Source organism: Elephas maximus, chromosome 4 (assembly GCF_024166365.1).
Source record: "Elephas maximus indicus isolate mEleMax1 chromosome 4, mEleMax1 primary haplotype, whole genome shotgun sequence".
Classification (NCBI taxonomy): Eukaryota; Metazoa; Chordata; class Mammalia; order Proboscidea; family Elephantidae; genus Elephas; species Elephas maximus.
This window is the reverse complement of record NC_064822.1, coordinates 79,857,291-79,881,747: the sequence shown is the minus strand read 5'-3', so window position 1 is coordinate 79,881,747 and position 24,457 is coordinate 79,857,291. Positions and strand designations below refer to the sequence as shown.

The following is a 24,457-nucleotide window of genomic DNA, read 5'->3' as shown; positions in this document are numbered from 1 at the left end:
AGATCAGAGAAGTTGAAGGAATAATGATTAAGATTAGGTCTCAGTGCTCACCAGAAATTACTTAAGTAGAGAAAAGAGCATTTCAGGAAGAAAAAACGTGTGGCCGAAGGTCTTGTCTCATGAAAATGGTTGGGGGCATGAAGTCACGGTGTTAATAAAGACACTGTGGTCTAGGTACTCAAGACTTTCTTCATTGCAGGAAGGCATTCTTCCATGATGTCTTCAGTCAGTGTTTGTTTTCCAGTTGCTCTGATTTTGTCCTCAAAAAGATCAGATTTCTTGGGTTGGTGCTTTAGTTTGTCCTCTAAATCATCCACAGGCATACCTCAGAGATACTGCAGGTTTGATTCCAGACCACCACAATAAAGCAAACCACATGAATTTTTTTGTTTCCCAGTGTATGAAAAAGCTATGTTTACTCTATACTGTAGTCTATTAGGAGGCCTGGTGGCATAGTGGTTAACAGCTCAACTGCTAACCAAAAAATCAGCAGTTCAAATCCACCAGCCGCTCCTTGAAGACGCTTTGGGGCAGTTCTACTCTGTCCTATAGGGCCGTTTTGAGACAGAATCAACTCATCTGCAACGGGTTTGGTTTTTGGCTTGGTAGTCTATTAAAGTGTGCACATTATGTCTAAAAAAAATGTACATATCTTAATGAAAAAATGCTTAATAGCTAAAAAAACGCTAACCATCATCTAAGCCTTCAGCGAGTCACAATCTTTTTGATGGTGAAGAGTCTTGCCTCTGTGTTGATGGCTGCTCACTGGTCAGGATGGTAGTATATTCAATATTCTTCATAATTGCCATAATTCAAAGATATCAATTTTTCTTCTATCTTCCTTATTTATCATCCAGATTTCACATGCACTTGAGGTGATTGAAAATACCATGACTTGGGTCAGGTGCACCTTAGTCCTCAAAGTGACATCTTTGCTTTTTAACACTTTAAAGAGGTCTTTTGAAGCAGGTTTGGCTAATGCAATATGCAGTTTGATTTCCTGACTGCTGTTTCCATGGGTGTTGATTGCGGATCCAAGTAAAATGAAACTCTTGACAACTTCAATCTTTTCTCCATTTATCATGTTGTTGCTTATTGGTCCAGTTGTGATAATTTCTGTTTTCTTACGTTGAGGAGTAATCCATAGTGAAGGCTTCAAGTCTTCTTTGCTTTCAGAAGCAAGGCTGTATCATCTGCATATCACAGGTTGTTAATGAGTCTTCCTTCAATCCTGGTACGGCTTTATCTTCATATAGTCTAGCTTCTTGGATTATTTGCTCAGCATAGAGATTGAATAAGTATGATGAAAAGATAAACCCGGACGCACGCCTTTCCTTAAACCATGCAGTATCCCCTTGTCCTGTTCGAATGACTGCCTCTTGTTCTATGTATAGTTTCCTCATGAGCGCAATTATTATTCTGGAATTCCCATTCTTTGCAATGTTATCCATAATTTGTTATGATCCACACAGTTGAATTCCTGTTGATTTTGCATATATGACCCTAATTATGTTGAGGAATTTCCCTCCTATTCCTATTTTGCTGACAGTATTTATAGGAAAGGGCGTTAGACTTTATCAAATATCTTTTCTGCATTGGTTGAGATGATCATGTGATTCTTTCCCTTTGTTCTATTTATGCGGTAAATTACATTGATTGATTTTCTAATGTTGTACCACCCTTGCTTCCCTGGTATGAATCCTAACAGATCATGATATAATATTTTTCTGATACCCTGTTAAATTCTGTTGGCTAGAATTTTTGCATCTATATTCATGAGGGATATTGGTCTGTAGTTTCCTTTTTTTTGTGGTGTGTTTGCCTGGTTTATGCTGGCTTCATAGAATGAATTAGGGAATATTCCTTCCTTTTCTACATTCTGGAATAGTTTGAGTAGTATTGGTGTAAACTCTTCTCTGAATGTTTGGTAGAATTCTCCAGTAAAGCCATCTGGGCTGGAACTTTTTTGCTATTGGAATTTTTTTTAAAGACTTTTTCAATTTCTTCTTTTGTTATTGGCATATTTAAATTTTCTACCTGTTTGTGTTAGTTTTTTTTTATTATTATTATTTGTGTTAGTTTAGGTAGGTAGTGTGTTTCCAGAAATTCTTCCCTTTTTTCTAGGTTTTCAAATTTGTTGGAGTACAATTTTTCATAATGTGTCATGATCCTCTTTATCTCTGTTGGTCCTATTGTAATGTTACCCATTTCATTTCTTATTTTGGTTATTTGGATCTTCTCATTTTTTCCCTTTTACAATTTGGACAGTGGTTTGTCAATTTTATTGATCCTCTCAAAGAACCAACTTGTAGTCTTGTCGATTTTTTCAATTGTTTTTCTGTTTTCGGTCGCATTTATTTCTGCTCTGATCTTTATTATTTCCTTCCATTTTTTTTTTTTTTTTTCCTGTTTGGTAACTGTGGTCTTCTCTTGCTGTTCCTTTTCTATTTGTTCAAGCTGTCAGGTTATTTGTTTTAGTCCATTTTTGCTATAAAATTACCTCTATGCACTGCTTTTGCTGTGTCCCAAAAGTTTTGGTATGTTTTGCTTTCATACTCATTTGATTCTAAGAATTTTTTAATTTCATTTTTAATATCTTCTATTTCCCAATAGTTTTTAAGTAAGATGTTATCCAATTTTCAAATATTTTTTTCCTGTTGTTGATTTCTAGTTTCATATCATTATAGTCAGAGAAGATGCTCTGTATTATTTTGAGGTTTTTGAATTTATTGAGGGTTGCTTTGTGGCCTAAAATATGTTCTATTCTGGAAAATGGTCCATGTATGTTGGAGAAGAACGTGCACTCTGTACTGTGTTGGGTGATTTGTTCTGTATTTATCTACGAGGTTGAGTTTGTTGATTTTGTTATTTAGATCTTCTGTATCTTTCTTGAGTTTTTCTAGTTGTTCTGTCCATCACCAAAAGTGGTGTGTTAAAGTCTCCTATTATTGTACACTATTTCTCTTCTGTTTTCAATTCTGTTAGAGTTTGTTTTTTCTATTTTGGAGCTTTGTCATTGTATTTTGACTTAAAGCCTATTTTTATCAGAAATTATTATTGCCACCCTTGCTTTCTTTTGGTTACTGGTTGATAAATTTTTTCCAGCCTTTGATTGTTAACCTATTTATATCTAAGATGTGTCTCTTGTAGGCAAGATATTGATGGATCATTTTTTTGTTTTGTTTTTAATTCATTTTACCACTATCTGCCTCTTGACTGGTGCATTTTATGCATTTATATCCAGTGTGATTATTGATAGGTATGACTTCACTGCTGCCATTTTGTAATACTTTTTTTTTTTTTTTTTAGTGTGTGGTGTTGTTTCTTTGTTCTTCTTAATTTTCATTTTTTATTGTATTTTAGATGAGGGTTTACAGAGCAAATCAGTTTCTCATTAAACAATTAATACACATGTTATTTTGTGATATTTGTTGCCACCCTCACATTGGGTCAGCACTCTCCCCTTCTCGAACTTGGGTTCCCCATTACCAGCTTTCCTGTCCCCTCCTGACTTCTCATCCCTAGCCCTGGGCTGGTGTGCCCATTTAGCCTCATTTTGTTTTATGAGCCTGTCTAATGTTTGACTGAAGGGTGAACCTCAGAAGTGACTTCAGTACTGAATTAAAAGGGAGTCTGAAGGCCATACTCTAGGGGTTTCTCCAGTCTCTGTCAGACCAGTAAGTCTGGTCTTTTGTGTGTGTGTGTGTGAGTTAAAATTTTGTTCTACATTTTTTCTCCAGCTCTGTCTGGGACCCTTTATTGTGATCCCTGTCAGAGCAGTTGGTGGTGATAGCTGGGCACCATCTAGTTGTGCTGGACTAAGTATAGTGGAGGCTGTGGTACTTGTGGTCCATTGGTCCTTTGGACTAATTTTTCCCTTGTGTCTGTTTTTCTTCATTCTTTCTTGCTCTAGAAGGGGTGAGACCAGTAACTCTTAAATGACTCCTTACAAGTTTGTAAGATCCCAAATGCTACTCACCAAAGTAGGGTATAGAGCATTATCTTTATAAGCTATGTTATGCCAGTTGAGCTAGATGTTCCCTGAGATCATGGTCCCTAGCCCTCAGCACAGTAATTTGGTCCCTCAGGGAGTTTGGATGTGTCTATGGAATTTCCATGACCTTGCCTTGTTCAAGTTGTGCTGGCTTTCCCAGTATTGTGTACTATCTTACCCTTCACCATAGTTACAACTTATCTAATGTCTACTTAGTGTTTTCCCCTCCCCACTCTTGTTTCTTTTTGTGTTTAAACCTTTTCATGATTTTTTATAATAGTGATTTCATAAAATATTTGTCCTTTTGTAATTGACTTATTTCACCCAGCATAATGCCCTCCAGATTCATCCATGTTGTGAGATGTTTCGCAGATTCATTATTGTTCTTTACTGTTGCATAGTATTCCATTGTGTGTATGTACCATAGTTTGTTTATCCATTCATCTGTTGATGGGCACTTAGGTTGTTCCCATCTTTTTCCTATTGTGAATAATCCTGCAATGAACATGGGTGTGGATATGTCTATTTATGTGATGGCTTTTATTTCTCTAGGATATATTCCTAGGAGTGGGATTGCTGGATCAAATGGTATTTCTATTTTTAGCTTTTTAAGGAAATGTCATACCATTTTCCAAAATGGTTGCACCATTTTGCATTCCCATCAGCAGTGCATAAGAGTCCCAAACTCCCCACAGCCTCTCCAACGTTTATTATTGTCTGTGTGTGTGTGTTTTTTTTTTTTAATTCATGCCAGTAACATCAGGGTGAGGCGGTATCTACCTCATTGTGGTTTCGATTTGCATTTCTCTCATGGCTAGTGATTGGGAGCATTTCCTCATTTGTCTGTAAGTTGCCTGAATATCTTTTTTGGTGAAGTGTCTATTCATTTCCTTTGCCCATATTTCATTTGGATTATTTGTCTTTTTGTTTTAGAGGTTTTGGATTTTCCTGTAGATTTTAGAGATTAGATCTTTGTCAGATTTGTCACAGCCAAATTTTTTTTCCCAGTCTGTAGTTTCTCTTTTAGTCTTTTGGTGATGTCTTTTGATGATCATAAATATTTAATTTTCAGAAGATCCCAGTTATCTAGCTTATCTTCTGGTGTTTGTGTATTGTTAGTTATGGTTTGTATCCTATTTATGCCATGTATTAGGGCCTCTAGCACTGACCCTATTTTTTCTTCTATGATCTTTATTGTGTTTGGTATTATAGTCTTCTTAATTTTTTGTGCTGAGTTCTTTTCGTATATGGATTTTCTTTTCCTATCATTTATTGTTGTTGTTTTTGTGTTTACTGAGTCTTTTTGATTTCCTTTTTCTTTAGTCTGGTAAGTAGACTTATTAATTTTCTTTGTGATTACCTTGAAGTTTACCTTTGTCCTCCTAAATTTAAAAGTCTGTTACATCTTGAGCTTCCCTTGACTTTCTCTTCATATGGGAGTTGTATAACATCCCCCCTTTTATTCTCTGCTTTTGTTTTGACTTTGTCATCGTTTACAGCTTAACATCTCTGGTTCCCTGTAATCAGTTTTGTGGCTTTATTTTACTTTGTGAAGTCTTTATCTGGGTTGATATCTGGTTATACTCTTGCATGTCTTTATTTCAGGTTATTGTCTATGTCATTGTTTCTCTGTCCAGAGGACTCCCTTTATTATCTCTTGTGATGCTGGCCTGGGTTTTACAAATTCTCTTAATTTCTGCTTATTGGGGAATGTCTTAGTTTCGCCATCATTTTCAGAAGACAATTTTGCTGGATATATGATTTTTGGTTGGTAATTTTTTTTTTTAAGGATTTTTTTTGTATGTCTTCCCATTGCCTTCTTGCCTGCATGGTTTCTGATGAGAAATCAGTGTTTAGTCTTATTGATGCCCCTTTGTAAGTAATATTTTTCACTAGCTGCTTTCAGAATTCTTTCTTTGTATTTGGTTTTGGAAAGTTTGATTATGATATGTCTTGGTGAATTTCTTTTGGGGTCACTCCCACATAGGGTTCATTGAACTTCTTGGATTGAAACCTACACATCTTTCATGATATTTGTGAAGTTTTCTGCCAATTTATTTAAAAAAATTCTCTCTGTACTTTTTTTTTTCTCCTTCTATTCTGAAGTTCCTATTGGGTTTTTTTGTTTTTTTCATTAAGCATAAATTATTCCCCTTGATGATATCCCACATAACTCTCAGGCTTTCTTCGCTCTTTTTTTCTGATTTTTTCCTCAAACAAATTAGTATCAAAGGATTTTTTCTATCTACCCCATTCATTCTTTCTTTTATTAATTAAATTCTACTTCTGTGACTTTCCATTGAGTTATTTATTTCTGAAATTTTACTGTTAATCTCCTGAATTTCTAGTTGTTGTTTCGTATGGTTTCTATTTGTCTATTGAGTTTGTCATTTTGTTCTTGTATTGTTTTCTTGAATAATGTAAGGTTTTTTTCCTGAGTTTTCCTTGATCTCTTTGTGGAGCCTGAATATAAGTCATTTGAGTTCCTTCTCAGGTAGTTCTATTATTATTTGTCCTCAGGAAAGTTGTCTGTCCCTTTATTTTGCTGACTTGTCTGAGCTGTGTTATCCTGTTTCTTCATATGATTTGTTATTGTCTGCTGCCTCCAAGGCATTAACATGTTAATTTATTTATTTACATATTTCTTTACTGATTGTATGTTTGTTTTGTCCCGTGGTTTTTTCTTGTTTCTTTGTTTTGTTTTCATATATTGGGAGTTTTTTTCTTCTCTTTATCTCCAGAATGTCTTTCTTTCTTTGTATTATTTTAATTGTTGTTATTTTGTGGTGCTGGTCTATGCATAACTTTGGTGGTGTCAATTGACTGGGTGTGATTTCCTCTCACTAATGGGCATGGTAGGTCACACCCATGTGTGAGTCCTCTGTGGTTAGGCTTGTATGTTTTCTGTTACAGGATCGATTGAAGGTGGGAGAGTGAATTCTTTTCTGGATGTTGGGTGACAGGTGTTAGGTGGTCAGCATCCCTCCACAGACATAGTGGAACCACGGGTTCCTTCTGGGTTGGTGTTAGCAGTTAGTGCATCCTCTGGAGGTCAGGACAGGACATTTCCATAAGCCACTTTAAGGCAGTACTACCCAAATGGACAGAATAGGCCCTCTTTGCATGCATGAATTGGCATCTCAGTAGGTGGGAGATCAAGAGGTTCCAGTGCCCATGTAGTCAGCCTACAGGAACTGTTTGGGTGTGAGATATGTGATGTTGCAGCCAGGCAGCCATTGAATGAGGGCACTAGGATCTCCTGTTTATCATTTGGCAGAGGTGCAGGTGGCACCTTGCTTCACTCTGGGTTTGTCTACACGGTATCTCCATCTCCAATTGGGAATTACTTGAAGTTGCCTTCCTTGCTCCTCACTCAAGAATGCTGCTCACTTTCTCTCAAGATTTCACGTTGCACTGGGCCAACTGGCAGAGTGCCTATGATTCGTAGATCTCCTTGTTCACTGTTTTCACTCAGGTTCTCTTTTCATTTGGTGTTCAATCTAATTCTTCAATCTTGCATTTGATGCTCAGGGTTCCAGATTGTCATCTGTATCAGTTTCATTTGGTATCTCGGTCCTTGTTGCAGGGGGGCGACATGGTGTGTCTGGCTGTGCTGCCTTCTTAGGCTGTCTGTCTCAAATGTAAGTTCTTCATCACAGATTTGATTTTTTGGACATTGTCTTCTATTAACCTTATCCAATGTAAATTTTAATTATACTCTTGCATTATTTTGTTTCCTTGCAAACTTTCTTTAATTTAGTCAACCCTCTGATAAATTATTCTCTTCTTCCTTAGAATTCATATTCCTGTTTAATAAATGTCATTAGATTAAAGATTAACATTTATTCCAGATTTCTGGGTTCTGCAGTAGATCAAATGATCTGAGGTGTATTTTAAATGTTCCTCTTTCCATCACTGCACATATCACATTTATAAATATAAACTTATCAGGATAAATTTAAGTTTAAATTTATCAGGATAAATTTCTATTGGTAAGTGTTAATTTACAGCATTTTTTCATTTCATTTGTTACTGTTTCTTTCCTTCTTTAGTGAATTTCCATGAGGTAAAGTCTTTTTCTTTTTCTTTTTTTGCTTACTCTCATATCTTGCATCTCCTGTCAACAATTAATAAGTTGTTGAATAAATAGCTCTTACCTTTATGTTCTTTGTAACATTTTAAAAAATAGCTTTATAATTTATTCTCTTTTCCTATTTTTTAACTAGACAAGATTCTATCAGACTTGTTATATACCAACCTAGCTTGTGCACGGTTTTTCCAAACTTCTAGTTGCATGATGAATGAATGTTTTCTCAGATCTAAAGTTTGAGGACAGGTTAATACATATAACTTCTAGGCCAATTCCAAGTTTCTAGCAAGCATTTATGCTATGTGAGTGTGCTATATTCAAATATGCCTTTTCCTATCCTGCAGCTTGGTTTTCTGTATTTTGTGTCAAGGGCACATGTGGGCTTTTTTTTTAAAGATGTTCAGATTCTATCACCGATACATTGAATCAGAATCTCTGGAGTGTAATCTATGATAGCATTTCTTAAAATAAAGTTTCTCAGACGATTCTGATGCTAATCACAAACACACACGCACACACACAATCTGCTTTTAACCAATGGAAGTGAAAAACTACTACTACCATCTCCAGTATTCACTACAATAGAGCTGCTGCCCCTAGAAAACTCAGTATTCAAATATTTGCCCTTATTCACATTAATTCTTGCTCTACTATTTTGAAGGAATTCGGGGCAGGGCGTGGGAGTGCAAAGAAGTGAATGACATATCCTTGGGCAACAATAAACCCTCACAAAACTGCCTTCCTTCCCCCCTCCTGCCAAAAGCAAAACAAAAAACATGGAATAGGTAGACAGACAATAAATTATCTGACACAAACTACTTCTCTCAGAGAACAGAGAGAGGGAATAAAGGCACATTTTTAAGTGGACTTTGACTTTCAAGACTTTGGGAAAAAAGACAGAATAAGATTTTGACTTGCAAGTCAAAGACAATTTTCCTTAATTCATCCCAGTGGGCCCAATGGAAACTTAACACATTCTGTAATACATTGTCTGACAACCTTAGTTGGCAAGTTTCAAATTATTTCTATGTCTTCACCCATATTTTAGTGAGATCTTAGAAGAAAATACACTAGACGTTGCTAGCAAAGCACTATTTTAAGTTAGAAATTAATAATGTTTGTGAAATATATGACTTAATACATGTATTAATACTTAATGCATTAGGTTAGATTTCAGACTTGAGTAACATGGTCCAAACTGCATAAACAAAAATGCATGTACAAACCCAAAAAACCATTTCTGTCGAGTCGATTCTGACTCATAGTGACCCTATAGGACAGAGTAGAACTGCCCCATAGAGTTTCCGAGGAGTGCCTGGTGAATTTGAACCATCGACCTTTTGGTTAGCAGCCAAGCTCTTAATCGCTACATCACCAGGTTTTCCGTATATATCTTAATTTCTAGCCAATGGTCTTATTAAGAGTTACATTTACCTGAACAAAATACTTTTTCTTCTATTATATACTAACCATGTCTTTCATTTTAAATTTTGTATGGATTATATATTCTAATTATAATCACAACTGCATAACCATACCACAACAAGGAGGACCCCCATTCTTTTTCATTTACAGTTCGTTTCATTGTAAATTCATAAGTAGGCTGATTCATTGTTCCATCATAAGACTGGAAATTCTCAGTGAAAGGATTGGGAACTTCTGCTGAAAAATAGCATCCTACTGATTCAATACAATGGTGGATGTAAACAGAGCAGCGTTTTTTCTTCCCTCAAATATATGTTTCACCATCTTCTCCAGCAGAAGATACAAAATGTCCATTATTTTTTAAGGGTTCTAAGTTTGCTTCATTCACAACTTGTTTTACTTTTTCGGATGTCTTGGCATCTTTTCCTTGATATTTTTTTTTCATGGCGTAAATGAATATAATAAATAAAATAAGTGATGAACCTTTTAAACTAAAAATTACACTGAAGTAGTAGGTTCTGTGAAAAGAGAGAAAGAAAGAAAAAAAGAATAGATATTCATTTTAAATTATGTGGAACAACTTACAATGTTGTTCTTTAGTATGCAGAAGGCCTTAAAAGAAAAAAATGTTTGAAATTACACTTAAAAATATTAAGACAGCAATTACGGTGAGTGTTTGATTATTTTAAAAGAATTATTAAGCCGTAGAAACTAAGGGTAGTTGATGATCTACCCAAGTGATTTTTATAAAGTAAGGGTGTGTTTGTAATATTTTACTTTCTCAAAGACAGATTAGTTCATCTGTAATGGCAACAAATTGTAATGGAAGTGTACTGACTATGAGATAATACAACTGAACTAATTTTAATTGAACTAGAGATTCAATATTTAGCTATGGGCTAAATTTAGTCCACCTAGCCCTGCTGTGTGGCCTATTGCATGTTTTTAACAATAATGTCATAAAATTACCTGGCACACAGTCTATTACTGTGATTCTCAACTTTGGTTACACATTAGAATTACCTGAAATTTTAAAACTCCCATGTCAAGGCTACATCTCTAACCAGTTAAGACTGAATCTCTAAAGTAGGGTACAGAAATCAGTATTTTAAAAAGTTCTTCAGGTGATTAAAATGGTAAGTAAGGAGTGATGACGAAGATATAGTAGGCCATTGCCAAACCAAACCCATTGCCGTTGAGTCAGTTCCAACTCATAGTGACCCTACAGGATAGAGTAGAACTGCCCCATTGGGTTTCCAAGGAGCGGCTGGTGGATTCGAACTGCTGACCGTTTGGTTAGCAGTCGTAGCTCTTAACCACTATGCCACCAGGGTTTCCAAGTAGATTATAGAAACCACCTTTTTCCTTTCTCCTGCCGTGGACTTATGACCAGAACGCCAACTGATCACTGTATGTCTTCCTAGAAAGTCAGAGGTCATCGAATACAGATTTTTTTTTTGAAAGAAATGTTATAATACAAATCCAAGCTCTTCTTGTTATTAACTTTTGCTATTAGTTATCTCATTATTTGTTATTCATGTGACTTTGGGTAGGTTACTAATTCTTCTTGAAAAAGGAGAAAACTATCCATCTCCTATAGTTCTTATGAGTATTAAAATGAGATACGAGATTGCCTGACATAGTACTGAATACAAACCAAGAGCTAATTAGTGGCTATTACTACTAATATTACTATTATAGTGAAAATGACATTTCATCCTTCTATAGTCAAATGAATAGATGAATTAACAAAACACATTTATGTAACTTACCCATATAACACGGAATTATACATCCTACAAGATCCTTGCTTCCCACAACTGTTGATGGACCACTTCAAACATGTTCTGTCAATAACAGCCCCAAAATATACAGGAGCTAGAATTCCTCCTGCAACATTATATGAGAAGATGTCAACCCAACCCAAGGAAGAAGTTTCAGAATTAACTGGATAATATTCCACACTGATACATTTAAGTGAAGGAATTTTTGTTTTCTAGAAATTCATCGATACCAATTACTTAGCAATAAAAGTAAGTATCAAGGGCCAGTGAAATTTTATTGGGAGTGCAGTCTTTCCTGTACTAAAGATTGATTCATTATTTGTACATATCGTCTTCCAAGAATGAAGCTATCAGAAATAACTTTAGGTGTGATTATATTACTTAAAAATGGTTTTTACCTAACAGTTAATACCCTGTACAAAGGGCTGCTCAAGCACAATTTGTGTCATGTTCACACTCTTTTGCTAAATTACTCAATTAGATCAGATCTCTAGCCAATTACATCTAATAGCCATCTAGTCGATTCCAACCCACGGTGACCCCATGTGTGTCAGAGTAGAACTATGCGCCACAGGGTTTTCAGTGGTTGATTTTTTGGAAATAGATCACTGGGTCAGTAGCCCAGCAACCATTTCCACCACCCAGAGATTCTTGCCAATTATATAGCAGTTACCTCATGCAAGATTGAAGTTGTGGAGGATAGTCAAAATAAAAATGATGATGTTGGTAGATTAAGTAAAAGTTAAAAAAATTTGTAAGACTCATATTGACGTGGACTAAATCTACCCAAGAATCAAATTTGTTTGCAATCTGAAAGGCTCAACCATATAGTAATATCATAGACTTTTTAACATCTAGTTTCGTCTCTGCTTCGCCCACCAAATGCACAAAAGAAAGAAAGAACTTCGTATGGCAGTACAGTCTTCTATAATTCGAATTAATTTATGCCTGCTTGGCAATGAGAATGATGTTGTCTGTACAAATGGAAGTAATGTTGGTTCATGTGTAATTTTTCTTAGGCGAGGAGAACTGGTACAGTGAGAGCAGAATTACTACTTGCCTAGGAAAAGAAAAAGCTCTGAGTTCAATTGCTGCAAAGGCAGGAGTTTTTTTCAGCTCTCTTTTAAGAAGATTAAAAAGTGAGTGTCTGCACTGCGACTCGCTTCTCAGAGAAGCACAGACCCAGCTTCGCAGAAGGCTAGGCTCCTGGCAATTTCTACTTTCTTTTAGACTCAGACCTCTACTTCCATTTTCTTGGTATCATTCAAGCCCACAATCCAATATTTTCTTGCTATTGAATTTGTGCATTTTAATGTCTTTTGAGGCAGCCTAGACTAGCCACGTTATGGCCCCTGGTGCCATTTTTTTTTTCCTCCTATTTGTGTGCTGGTCACAATGTTGCATAGGTTTTTAGTGGTCTGTCCCTAACCTGATTTTTATTTTTAGAGTGTAATATTTCAGAATGCAAGGTGTCAGATTGAATTGTGTCCCTCCAAAATATCTGTCAACTTAGCTGGGCCATGAGTCCCAGTATTGTGTGATTGTTCACCATTTTATGTGATTTCCTTATGTGTTGTAAGTCCTAGCACTACTGTGTAATAAGATGGATTAGCAGCAGTTATATTGATGAAATCTACAAGATGAGGTATTGGATAAGCCAATCTTTTTTAGATATGAAAGAGAGAAGCGAGCAGAGAGACAGGAGGACCTCATAGCCCAAGAAAGCAGTGCCAGGAGCAGAGTGCATCCTTTGGACCTGAGGTTCCTGCGCTGAGATGCTCCCAGACTAAGGGAAGACTGATAACAAGGACCTTCCTCCAGAGCTGACAGAGAGAGAAAGCCCTCCCCTGGAGCCTACTGGACTATGAGAGAATAAACTTCTCTTTGTTAAAGCCATCTACTTGTGGTATTTCTTTTAGAGCAGTGGTAGCTGACTAAGACACAAGGCCTTTCAGGAACACATATGTTGTCTTTTAAAAGAAGCACCTGTCTGCTCTTATTGCTGTATTAATAAACACTGAGACTGAGTCCTTATTCAAACATAGGCAATTTGACGGAAATTTTCAGGAACATGCTGATAGATATCTATCCTTCAGATGGTAGTTGAAGTATTTACGATTTTTCTTTGATCTTTTTTGTATTTTGTTGAACGATTTTCAAATTTTATTTTGTTACAGAAAGAATGGTAGTGATCCATATTTCACAATTTTATCAATCCCATTTACTTTTAATCAGCCTCTCGATTTTCTGTGAGAGGCCTTAGACTGATGGGTGGCAGCTGAGGTCAATATTTGAAGAAAACTAGTGGTGATTTGATGAATAAGAACTTAATTTTTCCACAAATCATAGCCATCCTTTGAAAAGTGAAAAACAAACATCGACATTTACCTTCCTCATACAATGAATGACAAGCTGCTTTGACCAAACTTGATAAATTAACTGTTTCAGGTAACAAACATGGTCTTAATCATTAATGGAATTTTAAAACTTCTAATGACCTATTTTCCAAATAGCTTTTCAGTTTTATACACCATGTAGACATGTCACAATTTACACATATATTGTTTTCAAGAAGATCATTTGTGAATTGAAAGTTTGGTATTAAACGTGTATTTTTTAGGTTCTATGGTGATATATACTGGACACATCAAATTAGGATGCACGCAAGTAGGGTGGCAAAAATCTTTTTTCCTATTTTAGGTTGCTAGGGCAATTCCCTCTTTTTTTATCCTTAAGGCCTCATTTCAGCATATCAGGAGAAGTACTAACTACCCATATTCTATTTTCATCTGCCAGCTTGGTGGCCTACGCTGTAAGAGTGAAGTGTTGTCATTGAACCTGGAGGTAGAGAACTGCCAGGGTGGACAGAAGCTAAGAGAAGCACAGAAGAGAACCCTGGGAAGAAAACTGTAATTGAATAATACAGTGACTCCATGTTCTTCTCTCCCATTTCCTTGTGTATTTTCTCCTTGCTCTTTCCTTTTTACCTTTGAGCATCTGTGGCCTTCTCCCCAAATATACTTCTTGGATGACTTTTCTGTTGTAATTTTTCCACTCAGTTATGCCGCTTTTGCTTGCTTCCGAGGGCATTATGGATTAAAACCTTACACTTCCCTCTCCTTCTGCCATCTGTGGTTGCTCAGCGCCATGATCACTCATATGCCCTGCTCTCTTTGAATCACTAATGGATGCTGCCCTTTTTCTACTTCCCAGGAATAGGCATATAAGTTTCATTAGTCTTACAAAAGGGCTAACGGGGGTTAGATTAGAAGTTATTAAACTGCTAACAACAATAAGAAACTTGTAAGGTAAAAACACAAATGGCAATAAGAAAGAAAGAATAATTTCTTAAATCTCTCATATGAATACTTAGAAATAGCTGTCATTTGCCAACGAAAAACACAATTTCTGAGCTTGTTTTCATTCAGACCACTGCTTTAACCCAAGACGCTCATTTCTGAAGTCTGAGTTCTCATCATTTTGTATTTTTTACTTCAGATAAAGGTTAACTGCTCCAGTCTTAGAGGTCTAGGCAGCCGGAAGTGGAGTAAATTAAGTCAGCTTCTGGTGGTTCTCACAATCTCCACCTGATCAAATTGTAAGGCCTCGCCAGCTGCTTTGGGACTTAACCTCCAACAGCATAGAAGGCCCTTGACTCTGCCTACTGGAAGAAATATCTCTAAGTCTGAATGTGGAAAGACTTTAGGGTTTTCTCAGTTTTTATCATATTTCATTTATCAAGTAAATAGAAATGCTTCTTATGTATACCATTTCTTCTACTTTCCTCTAATTGGAAATTAATTACATTCAGTCTTAGAGCTTTGGCATGAATATTTACATCACAAAGTTATAATCTTTGTATTTATTGTACCTAGTGATCGTATAGTCAGTGAATGGAAACCCACTGCAAGTGATTTCAGTTCTGGTTGAACATTTCTGAAATAAGATAAAAGCAAAGAAATATTAAACATCTCTAAAATAATTGAGTTCAGTATTAAAACATTTCTCAGTACAATTGTTCTTCATGATGGAATGGAAACCCTCAAGTGAATAGCTTGCATTACTTAAAGTTTTTTTTTCCATTGTTTTAAAAAGGCAAATGACTGAATGATAATAATTATTCTCTTGCTTATTCAATGTGTTGTGATTTCAAGACATCCTAGCAAAAATTTTCACATTTGAGTCTTATGAAAATCTTGGGATAATGGTTGGAACAGACTTTACTATGGCGAAGAAGCCAATTTTAGGAGATACTGTTATCTAAGTCTTAGAATTTTTCTAACCCCTTATGTCTGTCATTGATGTTAACAGCTAAAGTTTACATAATGCAACCAGCAAGGTCAAAAAAGTTATCTATGTTCTAGTTAAAGTGATTATCTTCTTAAAGTTAGAGAGCACATTTGTATTCTCTTAGAAATTCACTCACTCTTGCGTTTAGAAAGCTATTTCCACAATTCCATTTTTGTGTTGAATGAAACTGGTGATACTATCATCCCTGTGATAACCTAATACATATCAAGAGAAATGAACTTATCTGGCTGTGGGATTGTGACTGAGTCTCAAAAATCCTCTTTTTTTTTTTTTAACCGAAATCTGGAATTAACTGGTACAAAAAGTTTATTATTATTATTATTATTATTTTTAACTACTTGGTTTAATGTATTTGTTCAGAGAGCAACATACTAAAACCCACTGTCATCGTGTGGATTCCGACTCATAGCAACCCTGTAGGAAGACCTTAGGGTTTTCAAGGCTATAAATCTTTATGGAGGCAGACTTCCTCATCTTTCTCCTGTGGAGTGGCTGGTGGGTTTGAACCACTGACCTTTAAGGTTAGCAGCTGAACACTTAACCACTGCGCCACTAGGGTTCCTTAGAGAGCAACATAAATAGATTTACGTATTCAGCAAATATTTTAAGTGCCTCCTCTGACATACTATGCTAGCTCTTCTTGAGAATAGAGATAAACAATGTTTCATATCCCACAAGTAATTTAGAGAAGTATTTAATCTTTCTTGGTCTCAGTTTGTTCCCTTATCTGCTAGGTGGGGATAATAATGCCTATCTCCTACTGTATTTGTGAGAATCAAATACAATGAGCTAGCTTATATAAAACACTTAAATTATATTAAAAAAAAAAAAGTCTCAATAATTAGTAGCTTTCCTGAAAGGCTGACCGGGAAATTATTTGTGCAGAAAATTTAGGTTTAGAATGCTTGTATTAAACACAGACATGAGAGCAGAGCAACTCTGTCTGATAAGTCTGATGCCACATAAATTATTCCATTTCAAAAACGAAAAAAAGAAGACATTCTTTAAGCCACAAATTGTTAACCTTCATGTCCTTCTCTGCAAAACTCTTGGCTGTTAAGTGGACGGTATGTAACACTGAAACGAACGCGGCCCTCACTAGGAGCCACGATGGATTTGCTATAAACACGTCAAACGCAATTTGATTTTACATATTATCCGTCTGGTAAACAAGGCAGATGTTTTAGACATTGTGCACATTGTGCACCAAAACTGCAGCAGAAAGTATATCTGTTTAGGATCTGTACCATTTCCAAAAAAAATTTGAGACTGTTTGTAAAATTAAACATGGCTGAAAGTTAAATTAGCATCAAAACCGAAACCAAACCTGTTGCTGTTGAGTCGATTTTGACTCACAGTGACCCCACAGGACAGAGTAGAACAGCCCAATAGGGTTTCCAAGGAGTGGCTGGTGGATTCGAACTAACGACCTTTCTGTTAGCAGCTAAATGCTTAACCACAGTACCACCAGAATAATAAAACTTAAACATAGTGCAATTTTCTATTAAAAGAGAAAATAGGAGTTTTTGTTTCTGTTTTTGCAAAGGGTGGCAACACTTCTCCCAGCAGAGCTGGAAGCATAACCCTACATTTGAGTGCCTGGCCTGTAAGTAGATGTGATAACATTGTTCAAGAATGTGGTTTCTGCTGTAGAGAGACTAGCATGAGGAAACCAGCAGGAGTGAAATAAAATGCTGAATGTTAATTTGTCCATTAAACTGTCTCTCTCAAATATCGGATTTCTCAAGAGGGCTTTGGAGAACAGCAAGGTTATAGCTTATTTCTGGTTGAATTCTGTGACAAGGGCCTGAAGTGCCAATTTTCACTGCTGATGATTCATAAAGGTTGCATTTGGTTGAGATGCCAGATGCAAAACTGATATTTGTTGTCAACTTGTGCTATCACCCAGGAGAATTGGAAGGATTTGCATCTAAGGCTAATACTTCCCTGAAAAGGGGGCTTAAAATTTGCCCAAAGTCTTAGAAACTTAGTGGAAATGATAGATTTATGTGATATATAAATATATACTTATATGTATATATTACACACCTATACACTAACAATCGCACACACTCACCCACATACCATTATTCTGCAAAATATTAATCACAGCAGTGTGACTCCTATCTCACATCTGATAATGAGCAGCTCTGTATTTGGATGGACCTCTCAGAATGAATTCACCACAAAGCATCCCAAAAAGCTAAATGCATAAAAAAAACAAAAAAACAAAAAAACCAAACCCAGTGCCGTCAAGTCAATTCCGACTCATGGTGACCCTATAAGACAGGTAGAGCTGCCCCGTAGAGTTTCCAAGGAGCACCTGGCAGATTTGAACTGCCAACCCTTTGGTTAGCAGCCGTAGCACTTAACTACTATGCCACCAGGGTTTCCAAATGTATTATGTTCATCTTTTTTTTTTTAATCATTAAAGAATGTTTTCTAAATACAACTATCTTCTGTTGCTTTTTTTAATGACAATTAGCCATCAGGACCTACTGCTTCTTGAGAGGATTACCAGTTAGACCTAATGAGATCCCGTCACTAGACAGAATAGGTAGGAATGCTTGCCCTCTGTTTACAAAAACTTGAAGACAAGCTCTAATTAATTTCCTCACCCTCATTTGGACTATTTTGAATTAACGTTTGTTAATCATAAGCTACACCGTGTCTCACATCTGTTAGTCACCAGCAGAAGCCAAAGGCTTCCAGATAATTTCTGGGTGCCGGGACTCTCACCCTCACATGACTTAGTGTATCCCTTAATTAATCTGTTCACCTACTCCTTTTCAGTCAAACCCTTCTATTGTGCCCCTGGAACTCATAGTCTGCTACCAGCAAAATTCTTAGATCCTAAATTCTTAGCATTCCCTTTACTTTCTTGTTCTACACAAAGCCTGGCTGTTCCCCATGACTCTTTCCACACAACTGTCTCAAGTGGTTAATTGCTCTTTTTCTCCTATATCCTGTGTTCTTCCTGCTCTTTAACCACTTCAGACTGGACTCCTTCCTCCTTAAAGACCTCTATCTGCTATTGTTAAAACATGTGCTATCATAATATATCATTACCTAACCTCTTTGTTGCAGTTATCTATAGACTTGCATGTCACCACCTCTATTGTTTCTTGACACTTTTAGCACTAGGTCTCTGTTATTTTTTCCAAGACTATTCCTGTCACCATTCCTGGTTATTTAATATCCATGTAGACAATCCTCCCAATGCTCTGGCCTCTCGGTTACTTGGCCTTCTTCACTCCAAGGGTCTTATCTCCCTCACTCTATGGTCACACCAATCTGTGTACACTTACTTAATTCTGGATTTTAAGAATCCCACTCTTCCATACCCTCCTGTCTTTGGAATTCACTCCCTCTAATACACCAACTCTAGTAGCATCTCCACTCCACAGGAGTATTCAGGTGGTTGGCTCCTCCCTTAGACCACCTCCCCTCACATGCCCTCACCTCCTTCCTCGCCTTGCAGGCTAAAATCTCATGCTCTCTCATTAGTGTCACTCCTTAAGCATATATCCTGGACTTTCTCATTCCTCACACATTTTAATGCACTAAATAAGCAAAATTCCAACTGTGCTTTCATCAAATTCTCTGCCTTTTCTGCACCTTTCTCTGCATTTGCTGTAGAAAATCATTCAAACATGCTGAATGATCTCATTTTAAATTTATGAGCATAAACCTCAAGTGGGCCTCCGGTATAACCCTATGATATTTACTAGCCAATTTTCCCAGTCAGTTTATCCTCCCAGTCTCCAAGATTACTATTTCCCATTTCATGATTTTACCTCAAGCCTCTTTCTTTCCTTCCTCCTCATTCTCGCCTGATTACCTTGCTTTTTATCGAACAGAGAAAATTGGAAGCGACCAGAAAAAAATTTCAGTATCCTTGTACCACTGTCTTTGTTGTGGCTATTAGTTGCTGTCAAGTCTATTCAGACTCATGGTGACCTCATGTATGTCAGAGTAGAACTGTTCTCCACTGGGTTTTCAATGACTGATTTTTCAGAAATAGATCCCTGGACTTTTCTTCTGAGGTGCCTTTGGGTAAACTTGAACTTCCAGCCTTCTGAGATTGTTAACCATTTGCACCATCCAGGGACTCTTCCTAGTGCTTGTTGTTGTTAGTTGTTGTTAAAAAAAAAAAAATTGGTTCTGACTCATAGAGACCCTATGTACAACAGAATGAAACACTGCCCAGTCCTGCACCATCCTCACAGTTGTTATGCTTGAGCCCTTTCCTCGTGCCTAACACTACCTGTATTTTGCGTATTTACTTGCTTATTTGTTTATTGTTTCTTTCCCTACACCTGTCGACTTCCTAATCTCACCCTGCTCCACTGGAATATAAACTAATGAAAGAGGCCCTTAGTCGCTTTTGTTCACAGTTACATCCTCAGTGCCTAGAACTATGATTTACACACATAATGGATATGTGTTGACTGAGTGAATAATAGCACTCCTGCCCAGTCTAGTTTTAAAAATAGCTTTATGATGTAAGATTTGGAAAATCATCAACACCCTGAAGTTTATATTTTTATTATGCAGTCTGCTTCACGAATGTTTCCTTTCAATATAACTAAAGGTTTATGAAGATCATTAAATGTTTTTAACAAGTAGTAATCTTGGTCTTAACCACTTTCTTAATAAGATAAAATGAAATATACCTCTTGACAATGATGGAACAGTGATCTCTATGACCTTCCTTCTCCTCTTGAAAGATTTTGAATTAAGAAGCTAAAACGTTTTGATATGGAGGCTAGTTTGGAGGTTAGTTTGGAGACGATTTTCCTATAAATTAGTGAATTTTTAATTTGGCAAATACAGAAGACTTCTCTTTTTGAATAGACAGCACCTTATATAAAGGTGAGTTATAACTATGGAATAAATTTGAATAAATAATTTGACAAAATTTGGGGTCAAGATAGAATTTAAATAACTGTAGTCAAGATTCCTGACAACTATACTTGTTTTAACAAAAGTTAGTAACACATTTGCTTTCTTCTCTCTCCATGCTACGCTTCTGGCTATTAGTGAACTTGTGGTCAATTAGCTAGGTCTTAGCTCTTAAGCCAGGTCACCATACTTACACATGTATATTTTTAAAACCTATGCAAGTTTTAATGAGATCTAGTGGCACAGTGGTTAAATGCTTGGCTGCTAATCAAAAGGTGGCCAGTGCTACCCTACCAGCCGCTCTGAGGAAGAAAGATGTGGCAGTCTGCTCTCCATAAAAATTACAGCTTTGGAAACCCTATGTTGTTGTTGTTGTCAGGTGCCCTTGAGTTAGTTCTGACTCATAGCGACCCTATGCACAACAGAATAAAACACTACCTGGTCCTGTGCCATCCTTACAGTTGTTAATCTTGAGCTCATTATTGCAGCCACTGTGTCAATCCATCTCTTTGAGGGTCTTCCTCTTTTCCCCCAACCCTCTACTTTACCAAGTATGATATCTTTCTCCAGGGACTGGTCCCTCCTGATAACATGTACAAAGTATATGAGATGTAGTCTCGCCTTCCTTGGTTCTAAGGAACATTCTGGCTGTACTTCCTCTGAGACAGGTTTGTTCATTCTTCTGGTAGTCCATGGTACATTCAACTTTCTTCTCCAACACCATAATTCAAAGGTGCCAATTCTTCTTTGGTCTTCCTTATTCATTGTCCAGCATTTGCATGTATATGAGGTGATTGAAAACACCATGGCTTGGGTCAGGCATACCTTACTTCCCAAAGTGATATCTTTGCTTTTTAATGCTTTAAAGCAATCTTTTGCAGCAGATTTGGCCAATGCAATGTATCATTTGATTTCTTTATTGTTGTTTCCATGAGCATTGATTATGAATCAAAGGAAAATGAAATCCTTGACAACATCAAGCTTTTCTCCGTTTAACATGATGGTGCTTATTGGCCCAGGTGTGAGCATTTTTGTTTTCTTTATGTTGAGGTGAAATCCATACTGAAGACTGTAGCTTTTGATATTCACCAGTAAGTGCTTCAAGTCCACTTTCAGCAAGTGAGGTTGTGTCATCTGCATATTGCAGATTGTTGCTGAGTCTTCCTCCAATCCTGATGGACATTCTGATGGAAACCCTATGGGGCAGTTCTACCCTGTCCTACAGTGTCACTATGAATCAAAATCCACAGCAGCAGGTATGCAAGTCTTTACATGCTTTCAGTTTTAGGTGATCCAGCCAACTGGCTTCTTTCTTTCCTCAAACACACCAGCATTTTCCTGTCTCAAGGCGTTGGCACCTAGACCCTTTCCCTAGAAAGACCTTCATTTTGCTAGCTATAACTTATTCTCTAGGTGTCTAGATTAAATGTCATTTCTTTTGAGAAGTACTTCCTGAGCCCCCGCTTCTAAATTCTCACCTGAATCTTAAATGGGCTTTTCCTTTTCATCCCCTTTTCTTTTCTTTCTTCCTTTTTTTTTTCCTAATTAGTACTAAACAATTGGAAACCCTGGTGGCACAGTGCTTAAGCGCTATGGCTGCTAACCAAAAGTTCGACAGTTCTAATCTACCAGGCACTCCTTGGAAACCACATGGGGCAGTTCTACTCTGTCCTAGAGGGTCACTATAAGTCAGAATAGACTCGAAGGAAATTTTTTTTTTTTTTTGAAATAACGATTAGTAGCTATGTGTTTATTTTTAAGCGTATTTGCCTCATGCCAGTCTTTCCTGTCAGACTCCAAGCAGTATAAGAACAGATAGCCGTGTCCATTTTATGCACCACTGAATATTCTTTGCCAAGCATGGTATCTTGTCTAAATATTTGTCTAATGATTGAAAAAAATGAATAAATTTTGCTCACATGTTTATCTCGTCTTCTAGGCTATTTTGAGAGACTAGGTGAAAAGCTATTCTGAAGGTGGATTTAAAACTTTGGAATATCAATATAGACTGAAGTTTGTATTATACAGCCTGGTTCCCAAATGTTTTCTTTCAACAAATTCAATAGAAGATTCACTCTGACAGGGCCATCAGGGTGTAGGGCAGCTCAAAATTAAGATTTTTAGAAACATACAGAGGTGCTTTGATGACTGAAGCAATTGTCAATCAGCCTGTGCCTTAAAATTCTTGGTGCGAAGAGAAAGAACCGAATCTAGATTTTGTAATTGAAGAATCAAAGGCAAAATTCTGGCATCTAAGTGTTCCAGTAATCCTAATATAATGGATTCTGAGAAAATTAAAATATAACAAGATATGAATAAAAGTGTCAAATACATTATGGAAAAATACGCACATTATTAGGTGAGTTTTAAAGTCTAATATGTATGAATTTGCTTTTAAAAAGCCATACTCACTTAAAAATAAGCATGAAACCAGGTGTGGCTCCCAGTGCAGAGGCAAGAGCACTCAAGACCTGCAGTGCTATATAAATGTAAAACTTCCTTTTACAGTGATCACCTCTTGGGCATTCACCCAAATGGGCAGAGTTATTTCTGTTCTGGAAACCAGATGTGTCCACACAACTACAGTTATAAAACACCTAAAAAGAATTTTTGAAATGTTAAAGAGTACATTTTCAAAATATGACCCACCCACTCACTGCCGTCGAGTTGATTCCGACTCATAGCGACCCTATAGGATAGAGTAGAACTGCCCCATAGAGTTTCCAAGGAGTGCCGGCGGATTCGAATTGCCGACCTTTTGGTTAGCAGCCATAGCACTTAACCACTACGCCACCAGGGTTTCCCCTCAAAATATGACAGGGCCACAAATACATTACATTATATTTAAACAAGTCTCATCCATTTGAACTAAAATAATCATAGTTCTTAAAAGTACACTTACTTAATAGTTGAAAGACAAAATAGTTTCCTAGGTACCTTTCTGACAAGGAAATGTAATTCACTATTAACATTTAATTCATTCCTAATTTCAGGATTATGAAAGAATGTAAGAAATCAAAATGTATCTGAAACTATGCTTGTAATTTTCTCATTAATATGAATTCTTTTTAATATTTCTCTCCCTCCAGCTCTTACTTTCTCAAACATATCTGCTTAATCTTTTAAGCAACCCCGACTGTCAGAGACACCCTGTGAATGGAGGGATGGCCCAGAGAACACAGAAAATATGGCAACCTGGGTGGGGCCAAAATCTGAAACCAGAGTTATCTAGTAGAATGGGACAGAGTCCAGCATAATGACATATTATAGGACGAATGATGTTATTACCAGAGAAATTCAACATAACAGAATGTCATGACCAATGGTTAGAGTACAGAAGGGAAGGATTTCTGAGCAAATGATTTTAGAAATTTAATCAGGGAGGCTGTTTACGTAGATGAATGGCTTTAATAAATTCTGTTCTGAAGCTAGGCCAAACTGAAGTTCAAGGGAAGTTTACCTCAAATCTCTCAGTGCTAAGGACTAATGACTGAAGGAGAAACTGAGATAGAATTTAAATCCATATTTGTCTGACTTTACCAAGCTTTACTTTTTCACTGGGAATAAAATGTGGGGAATCCATTATGCAGCCAGTAAAAACAAAGTTGGGTCCAAGGAACATGATTTTAAGTGGTTAGGAAGGGATGGTTGATTACTAAGAATTTGGGGAAAGAATGTCCCAACAGCCTCCATATAGCTATTACCAGTATTAATAAGATGATGTCTCCAAGGTAAACAGAGCTCTCTTTAGGATTGTAACATCACATCTTTCCCAGGCATTCATTAGTGGGCACAGGGGCACTAAGGATTAATGGAGTACTCTCAGTAGAAGGCACTATGGCCATAAATGTGAGATGTGGGCTTTTATGTACAGTCTTTGGGTCATATTTGTACAAGTTTATTAAAGTTGTGGTCAGGTTTGAATGTTCTCAGTGTCCTTCAATAATA

At 36.7% G+C, this 24,457-nt stretch overlaps 1 protein-coding gene across 1 annotated transcript in view; it reads right to left on the bottom strand.

Moving 5' to 3' along the window:
• Window positions 1-9,813: 9,813 nt before the first annotated feature.
• Window positions 9,814-24,457, bottom strand: part of LOC126076271 (solute carrier organic anion transporter family member 1B3-like) — a 47,226-nt gene continuing 32,582 nt past the window's right edge. The window contains exons 11-14 of the mRNA XM_049884842.1: window positions 22,922-23,106; window positions 15,165-15,229; window positions 11,282-11,399; window positions 9,814-10,027 (exon numbers count right to left, since the gene is read on the bottom strand). Of these exons, the coding sequence (XP_049740799.1) occupies window positions 9,814-10,027; window positions 11,282-11,399; window positions 15,165-15,229; window positions 22,922-23,106 (582 nt within the window). The remainder of the gene's footprint in view (window positions 10,028-11,281; window positions 11,400-15,164; window positions 15,230-22,921; window positions 23,107-24,457) is intronic.